The sequence below is a fragment of the Zingiber officinale genome, chromosome 4A, assembly GCF_018446385.1.
Source record: "Zingiber officinale cultivar Zhangliang chromosome 4A, Zo_v1.1, whole genome shotgun sequence".
Taxonomy (NCBI): domain Eukaryota; kingdom Viridiplantae; phylum Streptophyta; class Magnoliopsida; order Zingiberales; family Zingiberaceae; genus Zingiber; species Zingiber officinale.
The window spans coordinates 123644383-123666942 of record NC_055992.1 but is presented as its reverse complement, the minus strand read 5'-3'; the positions used below and the strand labels follow the sequence as shown (position 1 = coordinate 123666942).

The 22560-nt window shown below is 40.6% G+C and overlaps 3 protein-coding genes across 5 annotated transcripts; 2 read left to right on the top strand and 1 right to left on the bottom strand.

The window, feature by feature from the left end:
* Nucleotides 1-4657: 4657 nt before the first annotated feature.
* Nucleotides 4658-8289, top strand: LOC121972740 (brassinosteroid LRR receptor kinase BRL1-like; the record flags this gene model as incomplete). Its single annotated transcript, XM_042524382.1, has 1 exon — nucleotides 4658-8289. A coding segment is annotated over one exon (3480 nt), but the record flags the coding sequence as incomplete, so codon positions are not given.
* Nucleotides 8290-9948: 1659 nt separating this feature from the next.
* Nucleotides 9949-12853, top strand: LOC121970921 (APO protein 1, chloroplastic-like). The gene is made up of 3 exons (XM_042521931.1): nucleotides 9949-10223; nucleotides 10932-11233; nucleotides 11810-12853. The coding sequence occupies exons 1-3, from the start codon at nucleotides 9981-9983 to the stop codon at nucleotides 12648-12650; spliced, it is 1386 nt and encodes a 461-aa protein (XP_042377865.1). The 5' UTR covers nucleotides 9949-9980; the 3' UTR covers nucleotides 12651-12853.
* A 78-nt stretch (nucleotides 12854-12931) lies between these two features.
* LOC121970920 (tryptophan synthase beta chain 2-like) lies at nucleotides 12932-15371 on the bottom strand. 3 transcript variants are annotated; one of them, XM_042521930.1, is made up of 6 exons: nucleotides 14952-15371; nucleotides 14536-14887; nucleotides 14230-14446; nucleotides 13614-14142; nucleotides 13426-13524; nucleotides 12932-13301 (listed from the first exon to the last, which is right to left on the bottom strand). In XM_042521930.1, exons 1-6 carry the CDS (start codon nucleotides 15007-15009, stop codon nucleotides 13045-13047), a joined length of 1512 nt encoding a protein of 503 aa, XP_042377864.1. In that variant the 5' UTR covers nucleotides 15010-15371; the 3' UTR covers nucleotides 12932-13044. The 3 variants fall into 3 exon arrangements, with proteins under 3 accessions (XP_042377864.1, XP_042377862.1, XP_042377863.1); XM_042521928.1 differs by having other exon boundaries at nucleotides 13614-14151; nucleotides 14952-15368; XM_042521929.1 differs by having other exon boundaries at nucleotides 13614-14151; nucleotides 14536-14881; nucleotides 14952-15366.
* Nucleotides 15372-22560: the final 7189 nt, after the last annotated feature.

The window sequence follows — 22560 nt, the reverse complement described above, 5'->3', positions numbered from 1 at the left end:
TAATATCACAAATACAAATAAACTAACATCCATACAAATAAACATAGTAAATTATGGAAACAGATAAATAGAAAGTATTTAAATATCCAATAATTACAATCATCTAAAACAAACAAAATCTAAACAAATCATAATAATAGAAAAAAATAAGCTATTCAAATATCCATATCTAAATACATACCATGATAAAAAATATTTCAAATAATACATCAATATATGATATAGTAATATAAAATTATGTAGAAAGTCAAATACAATATATTTATATCATATTTATGTATAATTAAAAATTTTACATGTATGTATAACTAATTTTTGATACCTGGATAGAAATAAGTAGATAATGATCATCATCAATATATCAATAAGTCAGAACTCCGAAAATATATAGTAATACAATATTTAGAAATGAGTAGATTATAATATCAAAACAGAATAAATATATTTTATATGATTTATGTATAATAAATAAAAAATTAAATTGTAATTAAATAAATCTAAAAAAAACTAATCACCACAGTCTGATGGCATTGAATGTCATGTGACTCAAAGTCATATTGTGTATAGGTGAAATTAGCTACGATCACTCACATATGGGTCATGGAGTCTCATAATCAGCTCTCCTCCGATCATTCTCGACTCTCCTCTGTTCATCAACAGCTCTCCTATTCTCCTCAGCAGTCACCCACTGATTCATCTTTTGATCAATTGAGACAATTTGAGTACACAGTTCTTGATTTTCTTATCAAATACAACTTTGGCCTGGGAGCCAAGGTCGTAGAGGGTGAAGTTTTAGCGGCTCGGTGGATAGAGACTGTGACCCCAATCTATCGGTGGCTAAGATGCCTAAGCCACTCTGTTTGTAATTTAATCATGTGTGGACAAATATAATATGATTAATATTTAATTTGATCACAATTACTAAACTTAATCAAGATAGAAATAATTAAATGTAATAAAGTTAATGATTTATGTGTATGGTCTGGGATCGAGGATTGACAAATGTTTCATCCTTCTTCTTGTGAGTCTTGAGAAAGACCTCCATACAAGTGGGTTGACAGTTTAGCTCACTTTCCTGCATACACAAATAATTTGGAACAAAATTATGCAAGTTTGGTAATAAATATAAAATTTGCTTATATATCTTTAAATTAAACTCATCATATTCATGGCATGCTTAACAATAGATCTGGATCCTGACGTATGCCGAGCATTTCCGGTGCTCAAGCCATCACCTGACTCTGTATTTCTATTTACTCGAGCCTTTTCAGCATTTGTTTGTCATCTTTCTGTAGCCTAGGTGGTTGTCCAAGCACTTTATATCTCGTCGAAAACATACGCTAATCTGGTGCTTTTTTTCTCATATAGTAAAGAAGATCTTTGTAAAGTTTGATACGATAACTATTTCAAGTATCTTTAAATAGTTCCTCGTGCCCTTCCTCCCATGTATATTTTTTTCTAAAATTATAAGTTTAAAATTTAGTATATTAAAAGATAAATATATTATATCAAATATATTAAATTTACTTACTACAAATTTATTATAATAAAATGTCTTCATCTCCTGGTCTATATGTCTCTATGTAGTACCAAGCGTATACTCATTCTTTAAATTTTTTGATGATATAGGTAGCAACTCTATGGCCATCAGGGAAAATGTGTATGAAAAAAATATTAAGATATGAAAAATATATTATAATAAAGTCATATATAAACTTGAATTACTAATAATAAAAAAAAATACTTACGAGTCTTCAACAACTCATAGCAACACCTTATAACCACGGAGTGCTATTGCCTACTGCTCTGCCATAATAATGTCTGCAAAAATAATATTAAAACACATCATAATAAATTTATAATCATTATAATATAAATACAAAATAATATGGAAACATAACTTGATGAATAATAATGTTAATATTTAATCATCATTAACATATGACTAATTAACATTAAGAATTTCTAATTTCACATTGCTAGATTCTGTTAGTTCGACAATATCCTCACTGCTTCGTCATCTATATTTTCGCAAGTGACATAAATGTCATGTTAGAAATATAACTCTCCGTGATAATACCAATTGTAGTAATTTGGTACAAAATCATTTCTATATATATGTACTTTCACGGTATCCTCATCACGGAAGACTTTATTTCTACATTTGGAATATTACAATGATACCGTAACTCGACACCATTCATATATTCTGGATGATTCTTAACACATGGATGACTCTTAACAAAGTTTATAAACTATTCAACTTTAACAATAAAATCATCTCTAATAAATCTATTTTCTAATTGATTGTATATCCAAGCTTTGTTCATATACATTATCACCTAATGAAATACAATTTGTTACAAAATATATGGGTTACTAAAACTATTAAATTGAGAATTATTATCTTAGATGTAAATATAATAACACTCAAATAACAAAATGACTATATCATGTTATAGATCAAATTTCTAACTTAACATACATCAAAATTCATCAATGTAAAATTATATATAGGTACTATTTAATAAATTATACCTGAAAATGTATAATCCAACCGAAGAAGAGCAACAAATGCGGTATACTACAAATTTTTTTTTAAAAAAAGATAAAATTAATCACAAACAATGACAAGGTAGAACAAATTCATGTGTGTTGGTGGCTGGCACAGCTAGGGGCTAGCAGTCGGCACAACCACCAGCCACGTGTTGGCAGCCAGCGTAGTTGTCAGCCGTGTGCTGGCGGCTAGCCACTAGTCAGTGCAGGCATTGAGAAGAGGGAGAGAGGGGTGGAGAGAACTCATTGGAGTAGCACGAGATTGGGGAAGAACACACGACAGTATACATTCTCATCGGTAATTCCGTCACTAATCTGGGATATTTTATATTGTTATAGTGTTGCACATGCATTAATGATGTAATTAAATGCATGGGAAAAGATTTTCTCTCACGCGTAGGTGTGTAGGGGGTGTAAATTCAGGGTCCAGATTGCACTAAACTAAGTTAACCTCCAACCGTTTGAGTTGGATGAATTAATAGAAAGTAAATAGCTTTAATTCAACCATTGAATACTGTAAGGGTCTAAACTCCTATATAAGGAGGTTATAAGCAAGAGGAAGTGGTACAGAGCTAATAGCAAATATTTTCTTCTACCTTCGTTTCCCCAAATCTTATCTTCGTCGTACATTTCCTCTCGGTGGTTTGCCCATGATAGTAATCGGGTAATTTTTCAGTTCACCATGAACAACCAGTACTTAGTTATGTACGTGGTTCCACCATTATATCATGGAAAATAAACATCTATCATAACCTCAAAATATAGTCGGAGGAGGATGAATCTGTTTTAAGGAAACTGCTTGAAATAAGGCCTCGATATCTTCTTTTTACAACTTGGACTTTGCAGTCAAAATCTGTACTCGAGACTCGGGAGTCTGTACTCGGGAACCTGTAGTCGAGAGTTTATAACTCAGACTCTGTAGTCAAGAGTCTGCACTCGAAATTTATGAGTATGCACTTGAACTCTACATTTAGAGTATGTGGCATACAAGCCAACCCAATTTTCAATCAAGTAGCTCTTCCTTTTCTAATTGATAGTCTGAAATTATTAGCTTAAATTAACTAGATAAGTCTGATTTAATTTATAATTTTAATTAAGATTATTTCTTTATCTCTAATAAAATTTTACAGAAGGTCACACTTGAGAAAGGAAAATGTAGAATTGGGAGTGAAGCTAAATGATCGAAAATAACTCCAGATACCATCAATAAAGTAATGATATTCATTCAAATAAAATAGTTTTAGAGTAAAGCCTACTGTTTTGGCATTTTTAAAAAGAGAAGTGTTTTTGAGATGATTCTGATTATTAGGGCTCCCTTTTTGATAAGTTGGGGTGAATTAGCTTATGTTTTGTGGGAAAGAGGGATGCGAAAAGAGCGGACTCGGGAGCATCAAATCCCTGGTTTGACTGACTCGGGGAGGAAAAAGGAAGGGCTTTTGCTTGATCAACTGGAAAATTCCTTTTTCCAGAGTTGAAGATGGAATTGGAACCAGAGACGCAGCAGTGCACATAGCTCTATTATCTTGATTTAATTAATCGCGGCCTTTTGTAATTTAATTGCCCATTGCCCTTGTCCCTTCCGTCTCTCGCAGTTGAGCTCCGCGGGCTTCTTTTCCTTCTCGCAAGCAAGGCGAAATCTTTCCCTTTTTCTGTCCATTTCCGGCTTGAACACGGCCGTCGATATCCCATTTTGATTGCTTCCGTCGCTTTGTCTGTGCGAAAGATCGCTTGGGGATCGATTCCGGCAGGTTAAAAAGGTAAGCTTTTTGTTTTTGTTGTTTTTAAAGATTCCGGGAAGAACTTCATCCGTTTAATCATGGTCTGCTTTGGTTCGCTTGCAGTTTCACACTTCAGCTGCAAAAATCCGATCTTTTTTTCTCCTCCGGCGATTCGATGAAGTTTTTCTGTGCACTTGTAAATCTGTGATTCTTCTTCTTCCGTGTGAAGTCAGTGTTGTAGGATGATCACCGGAGGAAGAGGAGTAGCGTATCGGAAAAGAGTCGCCTTTGTTCCCTTCGAGTTATCTCGAACCATGGAGAGCAGCAGCTTCGCCCTCTTCTTCGTCACGAGCTTACTCGCTTTGCCTACTGCCATGGCGACACCGGAGGAGGCCTCTGCTTTGATCCAATTCAAGCTCAACTCCGTTGCTTCCGATCCTAACAACTTTCTGCAGAGCTGGAATTTGTCCTCCTCTGATTCGAGCGGCAGCCCCTGTTCCTGGACGGGGGTCGTCTGCTCGACGTCCGACGGCCGTGTTGGCGGCCTCAATCTCAACGGCATGGGCCTCAGTGGCCGTCTCAGACTCGATCATCTTATGGTGCTCACCGCGCTTCGCGATGTCAATCTTCGGGGGAATTCCTTCCACGGCAACCTCTCCTGCGTCAGCGACGCCGCCGCCGCCTCCTCCCAAAACTGCGGTTTTGAGACGGTGGACATTTCGTCGAACGCCTTGAACGCGACGGTCCCCTCCGGGTTCTTGACCTCCTGCCGGAGTTTGGTTTCTCTCAATCTATCAAGGAACGCAATCGCCGGAGGCATTTATCCCTTCGGCGCTTCCATCCGTGTGCTGGACTTGTCTCGTAACCACATATCCGACTCCGGGCTGCTCAACTACTCCCTCACGAGCTGCGGCGCTCTCAGTTTTCTCAACTTCTCCGCCAACAAGCTCGTTGCGAGGCTGGGCTCCCTGCCGTCGTGCTCCAACCTCACCACCGTCGACCTCTCCTACAACAATCTCTCCGGCGACTTCTCAAGCTTCGATTTTGGGGCCTGCGGCAACATCACGGTGCTCGATTTGTCCTACGCCAGCCTCGGCGGCGCCGGGCTTCCCCTGAGCCTGACCAACTGCAGGCAGCTCGCCGACCTCGACCTCTCCGGAAATGACTTCACCGGACACATTCCATCCTTTCTGGGAAAATTTTCAAATTTGCGGCGATTGTCGATGGCAAATAACCAATTTGGGGGCGACATCCCGCCTGAGCTTGGCCACACATGTGGGACTCTGGTGGAGCTCAACCTCTCCGGAAACAACCTCACCGGCGTCCTCCCTTCCACCTTCATTTCATGCGCATCGCTGATGCGGCTCGATCTCGGAGACAATCAGCTCTCCGGAAATTTCATCGAGCAAGTCATTAGCACTATGCCTGCTCTGCGGTATCTCCACCTTCCCTTCAACAATATCACCGGCCCCGTTCCATTAGAGGCATTGACAACCTTCCCGCTGCTTGAGGTTGTGGATCTCGGTTCGAATGCCTTCACCGGCGAAATACCCGCTGGCCTCTGCTCATCTCTCCCTAATCTCGAGAGCATCTTCCTGCCCAACAATTTCCTCTCAGGAACGTTGCCTGTGGATCTTGCAAACTGTACAAATCTTCGAATGCTTGATCTTAGCTTCAACGGGTTGAGTGGGCCTATTCCATTGGGGATCTGGTCCCTGCCGAAGCTGATGGATTTGGTGATCTGGGCAAACAATCTCTCCGGCGAGATACCTGATAGCCTCTGCTCGAACAGTAGCACGATGGAGACTTTAATTCTGAGCTACAACACCATTCATGGCGTCATCCCGCCTTCATTCTCTAATTGCGTGAATCTTATTTGGGTTTCTCTCTCAGGAAACCTGCTCACAGGAAGCATTCCGGTCGGTATTGGAAATCTCCAAAGCCTGGCTATCCTCCAACTGGGCAACAACTCGCTTTCAGGCGAGATACCGGAAGGACTTGGTAGCTGCCGGAATCTCATATGGCTCGACCTCACCAGCAATGACCTTACTGGCTCCATTCCCCCATCCCTTGCAGCTCAAGCTGGGCTTGTAGTCCCCGGAATTGTCTCCGGTAAGCAATTTGCATTCTTGAGGAATGAGGCAGGGAACATATGCCCGGGTGCTGGTGTGCTATTCGAATTCGAGGGCATAAGGCCAGAGAGACTGGCCAATTTTCCTCTAGTTCATTCTTGCCCTGCCACTAGAATTTACACTGGAACAACAGTCTATACTTTTGCAAGCAATGGGAGCATGATCTACCTGGACCTATCGTACAATTCACTCTCAGGGACGATACCGGACGGCATCGGGTTCATGGAATACCTTCAAGTTCTCAACATCGGACACAATCAGCTGATCGGTTCACTGCCTGATTCTTTCGGTGGCTTGAAATTCATTGGCGTTCTTGATGTCTCCAACAATCATCTCACAGGCTACCTCCCCGGGGGACTAGGAAGTCTTACATTTCTAAGCGACTTGGATGTCTCAAACAACAACCTCAGTGGTCCAATTCCAACCACCGGCCAGCTCACCACATTCCCAGCATCTCGCTATGCGAACAACTCCGGTCTGTGCGGGCTACCTTTGCCCCCGTGTGGGGCTAAAGGCGGAGGCCACGACTTGTTCCATGATTCGGGTGGGAGGAGGAGAGTCTTTGGTGGCAGCATTTTCATTGGCATTCTGATATCGGTGCTGATCATATTTTTGTTCTTATTGGCTCTATATAAGATGAAGAAGTGCCAAAAAGCTGAGAATTTGAGATTCAGCAATGTCGATAGTCTCCCCACATCCGGGACAAATAGCTGGAAGCTCTCTTGTGTTCCTGAGCCTCTCAGTATCAATGTTGCCACATTTGAGAAACCTCTGAGGAAGCTAACATTTGCACACCTCCTTGAGGCCACCAATGGCTTCAGCGCCGATAGCTTGATCGGTTCGGGTGGCTTTGGAGAGGTTTACAAGGCTCGACTCAAGGATGGAACTGTGGTTGCGATCAAGAAGCTGATTCATGTCACCGGCCAGGGGGATCGGGAGTTCACAGCAGAAATGGAGACAATTGGCAAAATTAAGCATCGGAACCTTGTGCCTCTTCTCGGTTACTGCAAGATCGGTGAAGAGAGGCTTTTGGTTTACGAATACATGAAGTTTGGGAGCTTGGATGTTCTTCTTCATGAAAAGGTGAAGGGTGGAGCCATCAAGCTTGATTGGGCTGTGAGGAAGAAGATTGCAATTGGTTCGGCAAGGGGGCTTGCTTTCCTTCATCATAATTGCATGCCTCATATCATACACAGAGACATGAAATCCAGCAATGTGCTACTGGATGAGAACATGGAGGCCCGGGTCTCAGATTTCGGGATGGCAAGGCTTATGAATGCTCTCGACACTCATCTTAGCGTGAGCACGCTGGCTGGAACACCCGGTTATGTGCCGCCGGAGTACTACATGAGCTTTAGGTGCACGACGAAAGGGGATGTGTATAGCTTCGGAGTAGTGCTCTTGGAGCTACTATCAGGGAAGAAGCCCATCGATCCGTCTGAGTTCGGGGACAACAACCTCGCCGGATGGGCTAAGCAATTGGTGAAAGAGAGCAGGTACAGTGAAATCTTTGATCCTGACTTGATGAAGACAAACTCTGAAGTGGCTGAGCTATTCGGATATCTGAATATTGCCTGCCTGTGCTTGGATGATCGACCGCCAAAAAGACCCACAATGATTCAAGTTATGGCAATGTTCAACGAGCTACAAATCGACACAGACAGCGACTTCCTTGATGGGATAGCAATCGATCGAGCTACAATTGATGAATCCGGAGAAAGAACACCTTGATCTGTTTCAGGTTCAGAAAGTAGCAAATTTTGTTCCATTGAAGGTGGTCTAACAGCCATCTTCTATTGCCATAGCAAATTCTGTATCTGCATTTTTTTTTAATTACTGTAAATATCACAAGAATGCTTAATTATGCAGGAAAAGGAGATGAATGATACGAAATAGCATTGTTTATTAAGTGCAGAAACAAATATAGGAATCATACAACTTGAAGAGTACATTTAGATGTGTTTTATAGGAAGTCTTCATAGGCGAAACACGATCCATTGGAGCATGTGCCATCAATGCAGTGAAGAAAACAAAGAAATCCAAAGATGTTTCTTGGTTTAAGATAGCAGTAACAAATTGTCAAGTTTGAACTGCAAGCATTAATAGGCTGGTAACGTCGAGTCTGGGATGATTGGTCCAACCTCACGGAAGTTTCCTATAAATTCCTACAAATTCGCCATAGTTAGGGCTCGAATCGCAGATGTCTGGATGACAACCTAAATACCTTGTCATTGCACCATAGTCCCGGGGGCACTTTCAGCGCTATTATAGTAGTTACCACTAGCTGTTATATTAGGTAGAAGTTATTGAATAATTTTTACGTGCAAGATTTGATATAATATTCCTCCAAATGGGGAATGTAATCAATGGATATTGGGCTTTTAGGCTAGCCACCTCGCACACTTCTTAATTTACCTTGACGGCCGGTGGGAAACTTCCGTGGGACCGGATCGATCATCCCAGAGATAGCCAATGAAACTAACTGAGATTATTAATTTTTTTTATTAGATAGCTATTACAACTCAATTCAAGTAATTTTAATCAATTTAAAATAATTTTGGTATGATTTAAAATTTTTTGATTAAATTGATAAAGAATATTTTAATATAATAATATATAGAAATTATGATTTAAGATTTTAGTCAAATAATTAATTTTTCACGTTATAACAACTGTCAAATGACTTCTACGTTATAGCGGCTAGTAGTTTATACTTATTAGGACTAAACCTTAAATTTTAAAATTTTCAACTCTAAATCAATATTGAAATAGTTGATTTTTCACTCTAGCAATTACCAAATAACTTCTACATGTACCTTAATAGTTACCGATTAACTTTTACACATTATGACTAAACTATAAATATTAAAATCTTGAATTCTAAATCTTAAATTCTGAATACTATTATATCAAAATACTCTTTACCAATTTTATTAAACTTTATCAAAATTATTTTAAAAATATTGTAACAACTACTTAATAACTTCTACAAGTTGTAGTAATTACGGAATATCTTCTACATATTATAATAATTAGTTGTAGTTGTTATAATTTCTCTAAAAAAAAAAACGTTCAACTAGTTACTCATAAGTGCTACAATAATGGAAGTAAAGAACAAAATGATAATTGCTACAACTTTGGAAATAAAGAATAATATTGTAGTAATTATTCGATAGTTATATATTGTATCAGTTATCTAATAGTTATTACATGTTCTAGCGGTTATGGCTAACTCCTACACTAACATTGGATAAACCGATAAAGGATATTTTGGAGATAAAATATTGCTGACTGTTTTTTAAAAAAAAAAAAAACAAAAGATCAGTCTTGTAATGATTTGTATAATTTGGGATTTTTTTTTGCCCGAAATTAAAAAAAAATGATTGGACAACAATAAAGGCTCGCTAAATGCTCTTAGTGGGGTTGAGGTCATCAATTCGTATAGTATATCTTCTAAAAAAGGCCCATGGGCCATTTGGAGATCAGCCCAACACAATTCAGACCTCAGATAAATATTTGTATTGAGTCGTCAGATTCACTTCGTCGTCGACCGGGGGAGTTGATCTCTGCGTTCATGGCGGCGATATCCGCCGTGGCCTTTGTATCGCCGTCCCACAACTCTCCATTCCTCCGGTTTCCATTTTCTAACTTGGAGCGGATACCTCCTGCGACGCCTACCCTTCACGACTCTTGTAATTCCTGCATCAACAACCCCTCTCCCTTCCGCATCTCCAAGACGCCGCTGGGCCGGTGGTTCCACGCTTCTTCGTTGGCGATGGATAGGTCGAATTCGGGTCGCCATACTCATGACGGTCGTGTAAGTTTTTAGTATCAGTGTGTTCTTATACCCATATATGGTTTTGGCTTTTAGGTTTTAGTTTGTCCAAGATAGACTGGATATGTAAAAGTTGAAAATTTCTTTTAGTTTTTGTCACACTTTCTCCTTTTTTGATTTTTTCATGATTTCGGCTAACCATACAACTTCTCTTTGATGATGTGCGATTTGTAATCGAAAAATTGTGTATGCGATCGCTTGTTTCAAGTTGTTGCAGTAAAATAATTTTCTTTCTTTCAAATCGAACATAAGATCCATAGAGGCCTATGCCCTGCAAAATTCATATCGTGTACCATGAATCAGAATTACAACTATGGAAGTAAATCAACCTCCGATTTTGGTCATCTAGTTGAGGATTAAGCACATTGAGCTCAAGTTACTTGTTGAAAGCCAAGGAAGAGAAAAATCCAACAACAATATTATCGAACACTTAGATTATTAAGTGTAATTGAGTGCTATACTATGTACATGACAGATACACTGTGGGTTCAATATTATATAGCTGATGTTTCCTACTGCTTAGTGTCTGGTTGTTCATTTTTGGTAATCCCACAATTAGTATGCTATGTGTCCTTCATGATGGCTCAACAAAGTATAAGGTTTAAAAACTATTCCCATTTAAAATGTATATGGAAGAATGGCATTCCAATTGATGCTTTGTTGAACACTTGATTTGTGTTTGTCTCTCAGGAATCACAGCATCTTTCTAACAAGAAGGTTTATAGACGTCATCGACAAAATGTTGATCTCCCACCTGTACTGCCAAAGAACAAAAAGAAACCCTTCCCTATCCCAATCCAGAAGATGCTACAACTATCTAGGCAAGATAAGAAACTGGCGGAAAAGGGAATTGAGAAACCTCTCAAGCCGCCCAAAAATGGCTTACTGGTCCCTGAGCTTATTCCTGTTGCTTATGAGGTATTGGACTACTGGAAGGTGTTGATAAGAGGCCTCTCACAGTTGATGAATGTGGTTACAGTCTATGGTTGTAGGTAATATAAAAATAATGGTTTTTCCTGTTCTTTGGCTTCCCTGATTACCTATCATCTGCACGTATATACTTTTTTTTTCCCTTCATGCATTGCCTTATGCGTAATTTGAATATATCTTGTTGTCTAGATTAAATGCCAGCAAGAATTTGCTGGACTAATTTGGCATTGGCAATTTTATTGGTTAATATCTTCAGATGGATACCCTTCTTGAAATTCTATTTTCTTCTGAGTTTTGAACTAGATATGCTTCACCAAATACCAATATCTAGGAAAATGTTACACTTTTTAAAACTGTTTATTAGCATCTCATGATCACAGTTGCTTGATTTATGCTTAGAAGTTAGTTATGTTGTAAAGTAACCATTTGCTCTATGCATTAGTAAGTTCAATGATAAGATGAACTAAGAATGAAAACTGCTATGAACTGTACAAATAGGTTCTTAGCATTACTTAAATTTCTACTTTTCCATTATGTTGTCATTTACCTAAGATGAGCTGAAGTGTCTTGATTTTTATCTCAAAATCCTATTTATTTAGCTTAAATATAATCAAATTCATTTTGACAATCCACCTCAGCAAATGTCCTGAAGTCCATGTTGGCCCAGTTGGCCACCAAATTCAAGGTTGCCATGGCACTGGAAGTGAGCAGCGGAGAAACTACCACAGCTGGGTCAAAGGTTCCATCAATGATGTTCTCATCCCTATCGAATCTTACCACCTCTTTGACCCCTTTGGAAGGCGCATCAAGCATGAGACTCGTTTCGACTATGACAGAATCCCAGCAGTTGTGGAGCTCTGTATTCAGGCGGGAGCTGATTTGCCCGAATACCCTTCTCGTAGAAGGACATCCCCTATTCGAATGCTGGGAAAAAAGGTGATTGACCGGGGTGGATATATGGAGGAACCAAAGCCACAGTGCCCAGAAGATTACATGTCACTCCTTGTAGAGCTGGACACCTACGGAGCCAAACTGGAGCAACCTCTGCTGCTGTCAGCAGATAAAACAAGAAAACTTGCTGAAACAACTCTGAAAGCATACAGCACAGTCAGACGCGGTGTGAGGCAGCTGATGAAGGAATATTCAGTGAAGGCGTGCGGTTATTGCTCTGAGGTTCATGTAGGTCCATGGGGTCACAATGTCAAGCTTTGTGGAGCCTTCAAACACCAATGGAGAGATGGTAAGCACGGATGGCAGGATGCAACGTTGGATGAGGTAATCCCTCACAATTACGTTTGGCACGTTTGTGATCCGAATGGTCCACCCTTGAGAACTGCTCTCAGAAGGTACTATGGGAAGGCTCCAGCAGTAGTAGAAGTATGTGTACAAGCAGGGGCAGAGATTCCTGAGAGTTACAAGCCTATGATGAGGCTGGACATCATAGTTCCAGATTCTGAAGAAGCTAGATTGGTAGCATAATTTGTATATATACAGGATTCAATCTCCTCTCTGCATTAATGTTTAAATGACATTCTAATCTTCGTTTTGTCCACTAGAATATGTTTGAAGCTCATGTTCTGAGAAGATGACCATATATGTATGTATTTTTTTTTTGTTTAAATGATATTGCATCAGCTTATCTTAATTAGCGGGCAAAAGCTGATGCATCGGCCTAATAGGTATTTCTTTCTCCACTTCTTAGTTATGCTGTTAGCTCCGGTTGGAAGTTCTTTCTGCTTTCTTTTTCTCCAGCATTCGTAAGATGAAAAGAGTTTGATATTATCAAATGAAGCAGCTAATAAAAACTCGTCCTTGCAACTTGCAGATTACAAATTTTTCGATGAAAGAGTTATTGCAATCGATGTGTTCAGCTTCAGGGAACAATTTGAGGGATGGCAGCCAACGATGCTTGTGCCTTTTCACTGGAGAAGTCGAGATCAACCATGTTGCCTTCCAAATACTTCTCATAGGAAGCCAGATCAAAATGTCCATGCCCACACATTGCTATCAGTATGACTTTCTTTTCGCCCGTCTCTTTACAGTGCAGTGCTTCTCTAATTGCAGCAGCAATGGCGTGAGTTGGCTCTGGAGCCGGAATTAGACCCTCTGTTCGTGCAAACAGCAAGGCACCTGTGAACAATCTCGACAGTTATGCAACTACTGAACTTTTCAAATCAATCAGAAAGAAACATCTTTGATTCTAGGGACAAAGTGGAAAGGCAAAAAGAAGGTAATAAATAATTGTTTTAGTTACCGCGAAAGCATTCAGTTTGAGGAAGTGATATAGCTTCCATGAATCCCATCTCATAAACATGAGAAACTAGTGGTGCCATTCCATGGTAGCGCAAACCGCCTAGGACCAAGAACAATTTCAGAATCCAACGGGTAAAACAGAGGCAAGAACTATGTATGGAGCCAAAATCATTCATGAAATTCCTCCACCTGCGTGAATTGGATCAGGGACAAAGTCATGACCGAGAGTATGCATCTTCATCAATGGTGTCATCCCGACAGTGTCGCCATAATCATAGGCATAAATGCCTTTGGTCAGAGAAGGACAAGCTGCTGGCTCTACAGCTCTTATCAGGGGGTTCAATTTTCCTTTCAGCTTCTCCCGAATGAAAGGAAACGTTAACCCGCCGAAGTTAGACCCGCCGCCGGTGCAGCCTATGATCACGTCCGGCGTTTCACCGATCGCTGCCAGTTGCTCAAGACATTCCTCCCCGATGATAGTTTGGTGAAGCAACACATGGTTTAGAACACTCCCCAAACAATACTTGGTGTCCTCATGAGCAGCTGCAACCTCAACTGCCTCAGAGATTGCAATCCCTAGACTGCCGGGGCTCATAGGATCATCCTCAAGGATTTTTCGGCCAGCATTGGTGACTGTAGAGGGTGACGGATGAACTCTAGCTCCCCATGTTTGCATCATGAGTTTCCGGTAAGGTTTCTGATCATAAGAAGCGCGAACCTGCCAAACCTGAGTGCCAAATTGCCTGTCTAAAGTTTTTAAGAACCAAATAGGTATACACACTGATCTACATTTCTATGTTCTTACTTCACAATTGAGACCGAATAGGCTACAAGCAAAAGCCAAAGAGCTGCCCCACTGGCCTGCACCGGTTTCGGTCACGACGTTCCTCACTCCCTGCTGAGCATTGTACCATGCTTGTGGGACTGCAGTATTGGGCTTGTGAGATCCTGCAGGGCTTGTGCCCTCATACTTATAGTAGATCCTTGCAGGTGTTTCAAGCAGTTTCTCTAGTCTCTTGGCTCTACATATCAGAAGATCAAGGAAGGCAAATCTTCAGGGGTTTTGTCCATATGCCTGTTAAAGTTGCTTGATTAATCCAAGAACACAAACCTGATAAGAGGGGTTGGCCGCCAGAGCCTGTAGATGTCGATGACTTCCTCCGGTATAGGGATGAACCTCTCCTCGCTGACCTCTTGCTTGATCAACTCATCTGGGAAAAGGGGCGATAGATCTTCTTGTTTAAGTGGCTTGTGTGTCTTCGGATGCAGAGCAGGAGGAGGTTTTACAGGGAGATCAGCGATGAGGTTGTACCACTGCCTTGGTACCTCCACCTTGTTGCCGTCGCCGGAAGTTGCTCGGATTCTCAGTCCATGGCCGTGAGAGAGCTTCTTATGGACTCCAAACCTCCCGCTTGGTGCCAAGCCAAGCAGTGATTTCGCAGTAGTTGAGCAAAACGCTGTTGCTGCATCATCGATCAGCAGAGTGCCTCACCGAAACAATAACGTAAACATGAAAATACAACGTACTCGAGGAAGATCCTTGAGGGTGACGGTTGGCGGCGGCGGCGGCTGCGGCGGAGGCCATGACCTAAGCAAGCAAGTCAAAAATGGCGAAGAGAGAAGCTTGATTGTCAAGTGCGTGGCATCTAGAGATGATGGATTTGGCTGGACTCTTTAAATTAAAGCCAAGTGTAGGACTTGTTTATTGAAGTGCTATGCGTATGATACGTGCCGATGCAGCGGAAGTCGGTGAGGAAGATCGAGTTAAAGCTGAAAAAGATAATCCAACAAATCGTCGTTTTAAAGAAGCCAAGCGGTAGGAGGAGGATCAGAGAAAAGTCAATGAATGTGTTTCGTTGAATTGCAGACACCAGCAAAGCGAAAATGTAGTTCAACCACTTCCACTGAAGCTCTGATCAAATAAATGCATAGCCGGCTTGTATGCCACAAGTGGAACTATCAGCCGCCATCAAGGCCACGGAAGCATCCAAAACCATCACCAGCCCAATTTATTTGTTTGTTAATGAATTTTTCTTTTGATGGATAGATACTCCAATCATCTCACATATTAACACCACGTGGAAATGTTAAAATTTCTTTGTGAAAGTTAATTTATTTGTAAAAAAATTATGTCTCAGCATTTTTTTAAAATTAATCAAATTTTAGATTTTAAAATGAAGCTTCTCTGCATATTCGTTTTAAGCATGATTGATTTCATCGTTACGTTATCTAAAAATTTTATCTAGATAGTTAAAAAAAATCTTTAAATAAGTTATTTTGTCAATTCTTTAAATTTAGTATTTATAAAAAGATAGCTCAGTGCATAAAGTTTTCATCATATGAAGTTTCGGGAAAAGATTTATTGTACACAATTTTTTTCTATTTTTTACAAGAAATTAGTTTCAGGATTTGAATTCATGATTTTTTTGGTCATATGACAATAATTTTCTTTCAAATTTAGTATTTATGAATAGTATTTTTTTTAAAAAAAATATAGGGAATCAATTAAATTCCTTAAACATTATAAAAGTGAAAGAGAAAAAAATAGAGAAATTGATATATTATAGGGAATCAATTAAATTCCTTAGAGAAAAAATAAAAAAATTGATATATTATATAGTGAAAAATGAATATCTAAAAATATAAAATATATATTTTTTAAATTATATATTTTAAATAAGGAAGTTTGAATACTCACATACGAACATTTTGACACAAAGAATCATTCTATAACTACTTAATTATGTGGCAAAAAGTGATTCGCTCGTCTCTAGCGCCCCCGCTAATCCGTCCCTAGGTCAACACGGAGGAGGTAAATCACGGGTGACTACTAGCCATTAGTGCAAATGGCTAAGATATAGGGGAGATTATACTCGGTCATGCCGAGTTTCGATCCCAAGACTTCATGTGGTAACACACTATATTTTAACCATCACACCATCCCGAGTAGACTATTACTACTTAATTAGAGTGATAAACTAGAAGTTTATTAAACTACTTATATTTAATTTAATACAAGGAAGTTTTTTCATTATCTAAAATTTTAGATCAAAATGTGTGGCTTAACATGAATGATAATTATAGCTATTCTACAAAGACTGACAAGTGGAAATCTATGGTCCCCGTGGCAAAATTAGCTATTAAAAACATCACATTTTTTTAATGGTATATTCTACGGTAAGAGCCCCCCTAAAAAAAAGTGGATTAAAGTAATAAAGATCGATTAATATGAAGATTAAAGTTAAATGGTCAAAAGTCATAGAGTCAGGCGGACATGAAGATTACGAATTAAGTAGTGTCTAGTCGAGCGATAGCTCAGTACTGATCGGACATGAGGAGCCGATCAAACTATCCGATCGGCTATCTTCTGTAACTCACAGATGAGGTTGAGAGCTAAATACTAAGTTATTCGGCCTATTGTCTTTGTCGATCGGACGGTCTGGGCCAATCAGTATGCCTCTCCGACAACAGGAAAGTCGAGTGAAGAACATGTCAATAGCTTCACTCTGTACAATCGAGCTGGCGATATCTCGATCGAGTGGCGGCCATTTGGCTTACAGCAGGACCCACATACATGTTGTATTGTACTCCTTTAGAAGTTTGTACCGGAAAGGACAGAGAATATCTCACTGTTAAATCATCCTTTAGAAGTTTCCAGCCTGTCAACTCACAATGATTTGCAAGCTCATTTGAAGAAAGGTGTCAAGAGATACTTTATGACTTGTCCTTTCTTAGGAAGACTATAGGAAATGTGTTAATGCTTTGAGATACATGTATAACGCAACAGTGACACTATAAAAGGATTTCCATCTATAGACGGAGGTATGCAATGTTTCATACTTGCACACGCCATTTGCTACAATTCACTACTTTCATCTCCAGAACTGAGTACTAACTTGAGCGTCGAAGGGCCAACGCAGGGGACTCCTTCCCTGGCTCAACATAACGCTCCTTGTATTACAGGATAGTACGGAGTCTTCATCAAGTCAACAGCAAGCCACGTCCTAGCTCCACCACCTTCACCGATTTTAGACAAGATCATATTTGGCGTCGTCTGTAAGAATTTCACCTGCATTTGAGACATAAAGATGGAGGACACTGGACGACTTACCACTGTGACGTTAACCCCAGAAGAGTTAGAGATACTGATAAATGCCCAAGTTGCGAAGATTGTGCAACAATAATAGGAGATAGCAGCCAAGTGTCGAACACTGAATGACCAGCATACTGAATGTGGGACCAGAGTGGAGGGTCACACTGGGCGCCAGCTGAACCACTAGCCAATAAGCGCTTTCCATCAAACACTCATTCTGCCGACCAACTTACCACCAACGCCTAATGCACCGATCCCATACCATAGAGCGTTTTTTAGAACGTTTTCAGAAAAGCACGACTGAGCGGAGAGGACACAAGGATCGCCCTCTGAGAGCACACCCGCCCGAGACACTTGTAAGGCTAAATCACTTCGAACAGACGACTCCCCCAAGCGGATAAATATACAGTTTTCCCAAGAAACTTGGACCAACCATGAAGTGCAAACCATCTATAGCCCTATTGAGTTGAGTAGTAAGTTTGTGTTGAATTTATGTAGATTGTAAAAATTATGGTTTCGTGAATGCAAAAATATTTAAATAAAAAATTACCAAGTTTCCCAAACTCTCGCATAGTTCGGCCGAGTTATAAGCGAGCTAAGCTCTCATGCTAAATGTCCCAAACTCTCGCACCGTTCAGCCGAATTATAAGTGAGCTAAGTTCTTATGCCAAGTGTTCCAGATTATTATGTCGTTTGGCCGAGTTATAAGCGAGGTAAGCTCTCGTGCCCCCTGTATAAAGTTTGCCAGTTTTGGAAGTTAACCTCATATAGTCATTCATGTATTGGACTATATTTTTGACATTTTCGCAGGATAATTTTTCTATGCTTCGATATGCTTCATCTTGTATAAAGGTAGAGCCTTGAGTAGGATCTTCTGATGAGAATACCCTTCTCATCTGAGAAATAATATTTTGAGTTTCACGTCTTCCTTCTGCAGCTTGTATTAAAGCTTCATATTCAGTGGTATAATCCATCTATCATTGAATCCAGGCTAATTTTTCTATTTCACCCAGAAGGTTTTCCATATATTCCATTTTTTCTGTAACGACCCGGCCCTTTGGCCTCTTGGGCAGCCCTTGTGGCGGCCCAACTGGTGGCCCTTATGTCGTCGGCCCATTTGGCGACCTCTCATGTCGTCGACCGACGACCCTTTGGCCCAGAGGACGAGCCTTGATATCTACTGGGCTCAGCCTGGAAATTTCCTGGGGAACTTATGGTCGTATTGCAACACGCTCCAGCGCGACATGAAATCTTGGCCTGGATATAGGAGCTGGAGTTATTGATAGGGACTATAGAGGAGAAATTATAATCATGACTTTCAATCATTCTGATGAACGAGTAATTATTATGGAAGGAATAGTTGTAGATTAAATAATATTTGAAAAAATCACCCATCCTAATGTTTATGAAGTCCCATAACTAGCAGCCACTGCTAGAGGCTCAGGAGGCTTTGGCTCTACAGATGAAGGTTCATCATCAAGCAATCCTGAACCTCACACGACAAAATATAAACCTAATTGCGATATTCTTTTACCCAAGGAAAAGCAAATAATTTCTGCATTTGCTGAGGAGGAGACCGTCATATGGCATCTACAGGAGGATCTAGGGATAAACTATACAGGAGCTACAAGCCCAGGGGCCACTGTACTCCAGCCTATAGAATCTACCCTTGAAAATCCTATAGAGGCAGATGAGGAACCTACAGAGGAAGAGGATGATGACCTCTCATACATCCAGTACTTGACAGAATTATCTTCTCCAAAAGACACTGTATGGGACAAGTATAATGATGATGAAGAATGGGAAAATCCATTTGCCCAACAATTAATTGTTGTCGGACAAGAAATGCCCTACCCAACACTGAGGCAATTATCAACTATGAATTTACCAGAACAACAACAAGTATATTCAACAAGTACTGTGATTTCTCTAAATCAACCCCCCAATGATACTACTATGGGTCCCCCAGGCTACCCACCAACAATATGGGATCCATGCCCATCCAATGTTAGAACCTATCCAGCCAATTTTTCCAAAGGAAGGTACTAAATTACGAGGAGGAAGAATTAATAATGAAATGTGGAGTCTACCACCAGCTCAGCAATATGGAGGGGCAATCTTTGTAAATCCTGAGCAGTTAGGACTATTCCATGACGTCTTTTCAAGGTGAGAATCCATTACTTTAAATCATGTTACAGCTCAAGGCTTCATAGACCCAGTAGAAAATGTAACAACCCGGCCCTTTGGCCTCTTGGGCAGCCCTTGTGGCGGCCCAACTGGTGGCCCTTATGTCGTCGACCCTTTGATCTCATTTGGTTACCAGGATTCATAAATTCTAATACTTAAGCCTGGAGGTTTAGAGTTCGAATCCCGGGGGAGGCAAAAATCCACTGCCAGGGGTGAAAAGTCCTAGTGAGTAACGACACGACCAAAGGGTCGTCGGTCGACGACATGAGAGGTCGCCAAATGGACCGACGACATAAGGGCCGACGGTCAACGCCTTTGGAAAAATTGGCTGGATAGGTTCTAACATTGGATGGGCATGGATCCCATATTGTTGGTGGGTAGCCTGGGGGACCCATAGTAGTATCATTGGGGGGTTGATTTAGAGAAATCACAGTACTTGTTGAATATACTTGTTGTTGTTCTGGTAAATTCATAGTTGATAATTGCCTCAGTGTTGGGTAGGGCATTTCTTGTCCGACAACAATTAATTGTTGGGCAAATGGATTTTCCCATTCTTCATCATCATTATACTTGTCCTATACAGTGTCTTTTGGAGAAGATAATTCTGTCAAGTACTGGATGTATGAGAGGTCATCATCCTCTTCCTCTGTAGGTTCCTCATCTGCCTCTATAGGATTTTCAAGGGTAGATTCTATAGGCTGGAGTACAGTGGCCCCTGGGCTTGTAGCTCCTGTATAGTTTATCCCTAGATCCTCCTGTAGATGCCATATGAGGGTCTCCTCCTCAGCAAATGCAGAAATTATTTGCTTTTCCTTGGGTAAAAGAATATCGCAATTAGGTTTATATTTTGTCGTGTGAGGTTCAGGATTGCTTGATGATGAACCTTCATCTGTAGAGCCAAAGCCTCCTGAGCCTCTAGCAGTGGCTGCTAGTTATGGGACTTCATAAACATCAGGATGGGTGATTTTTTCAAATATTATTTAATCTACAACTATTCCTTCCATAATAATTACTCGTTCATCAGAATGATTGAAAGTCATGATTATAATTTCTCCTCTATTTACGTCCTAGTCCTTCCGACATGCATACTCACCCCATGTTATTCAATGAACATTCAAATGAGTTAAGCTCTATGATAACGGTCTTATATGCTGCTAAATCGAGACCAGCAGCTCTTGATGTTTTTGGTTGTAACATCTTGGATGCATTAGAAAGCCGATGAATAAGAATAAAGGCGAATTCTTCTGATGATGCAATGATTTGATTAGGGTCCTCTTTATAATCAATATTAACAACAATTACAGGATGTATGTCCCAGATTCTCGCACTATTCGATCGAGTTATAAGCTAGCTTAGCTCTCACGCTAAGTGTCCCAGACTCTTGCGTCGTTCGGTCGAGTTATAAATAAGCTAAGCTCTCGGACCAAGTATCTCAGACTCTTGTGCCATTTGGCTGAGTTATAATTGAGCTAAACTCTCGTGCCAAGTGTCCCAGAGTCTCAAGCCATTCGGCCAAGTTATAAGCGAGCTAAACTCTCGTGCTAGTGTCCCAAACTCTTGCATCATTCGGCCGAGTTATAAGCAAGCTAAGCTCTTGCACTAAGTGTCCCAGACTCTCGTGTTGTTCGACCAAATTATAAGCGAGCTAAGCTCTCACGCCAAGTGCCCCATACTCTTGCTGTGTTCAGCTGAGTTATAAGTGAGCTAAGCTCTCGCGCCAAGTGTCCCAGACTCACAACCATTTGGTCGAGTTATAAGCGAGCTAAGTTCTTACACCAAGTGTCATAGACTCTCGTGTCATTCGACTGAGTTATAAGCGAGCTAAGCTCTCGCGCTAAGTGTCTCAGACTCTCGCGTCGTTCGGCCAAGTTATAAGCGAGTTAAGTTATCGCGCCAAGTGTCCTAGATTCTCACGCCATTCGACCTAGTTATAAGCGAGTTAAGCTCTTGTACCCAGTGTCCCAGACTCTCGTGCCATTTGACCGAGTTATAAGTGAGCTAAGCTCTCGCGCCAAGTGTCCCAGACTCTCGCGTCGTTCGACCGAGTTATAAGTAAGCTAACCTCTTGCACTAGTGTCCTAGACTCTCGTGTCGTTCGACCGAGTTACAATCGAGCTAAGCTCTCATGTCAAGTGTCCCAGACTCTCGCTCCATTTGGATGAGTTATAAGCGAGCTAAGCTCTCGCACCCAATGCCCCATACTCTTGCATCATTTGGCCGAGTTATAAGCGAGTTAAGCTCTCGCGCCAAGTGTCCTAGACTCTCACACTGTTTCGCTGAGGTATAAGTGGGCTTAGCTCTCACACCAAGTGTCCCAAAATCTTGCGCCATTCAGTCGAGTTATAAGTGAGCTTAGCTCTCGCACAAGTGTCCTAGACTCTTGCACCGTTTGACCGAGTTATAAGCGAGCTAAGTGTTGGATCGAGACGCACGTGAGAGGGGCGGAGTGAATCACGTGTTTTTTTAAAAAAAACTTATTTTCTTGGTTTTAAAATCACGAGTACGCGCAACGGAAAAAGAAAATAAACGAACAAAAATGAAACAGAGAGAACAAAAGCGATTTACTTGGTTCGGAGCCTTCGACGACTCCTACTCTAAGACCTAAGTCCCGCAGACCTATCGATGGATAATCCACTAAACACCTCTTTCAATACCTCCGAAAAGGGAATCGAGTATAAGAATAGGGACAGTATAACATCCTACACTTCCCTTTTAAAGTAGTAGAATTAAGAATACAACACTAATAAAAATGTTACCAACAAAATGGAGAGCTCGGTGTGTTGCTATCAGTCTGCCAAAGATTATTCGGACATCCTAGAAGCGTAACTCAAAGACAGACAGACTTTCTAGAGTAAC

Coding starts and splice junctions, on each gene's coding strand:
- LOC121970921 (XM_042521931.1), top strand. CDS start 9,981: ATGGCGGCGATATCCGCCGTGGCCTTTGTATCGCCGTCCCACAACTCT. Junction 10,224..10,931: donor GCCATACTCATGACGGTCGT/GTAAGTTTTTAG, acceptor TTTGTCTCTCAG/GAATCACAGCATCTTTCTAA. Junction 11,234..11,809: donor GTTACAGTCTATGGTTGTAG/GTAATATAAAAA, acceptor AATCCACCTCAG/CAAATGTCCTGAAGTCCATG.
- LOC121970920 (XM_042521928.1), bottom strand. CDS start 15,009: ATGGCCTCCGCCGCAGCCGCCGCCGCCGCCAACCGTCACCCTCAAGGA. Junction 14,152..14,229: donor TATTCGGTCTCAATTGTGAA/GTAAGAACATAG, acceptor TTTGGCACTCAG/GTTTGGCAGGTTCGCGCTTC. Junction 13,525..13,613: donor CCCTGATCCAATTCACGCAG/GTGGAGGAATTT, acceptor TCTTGGTCCTAG/GCGGTTTGCGCTACCATGGA.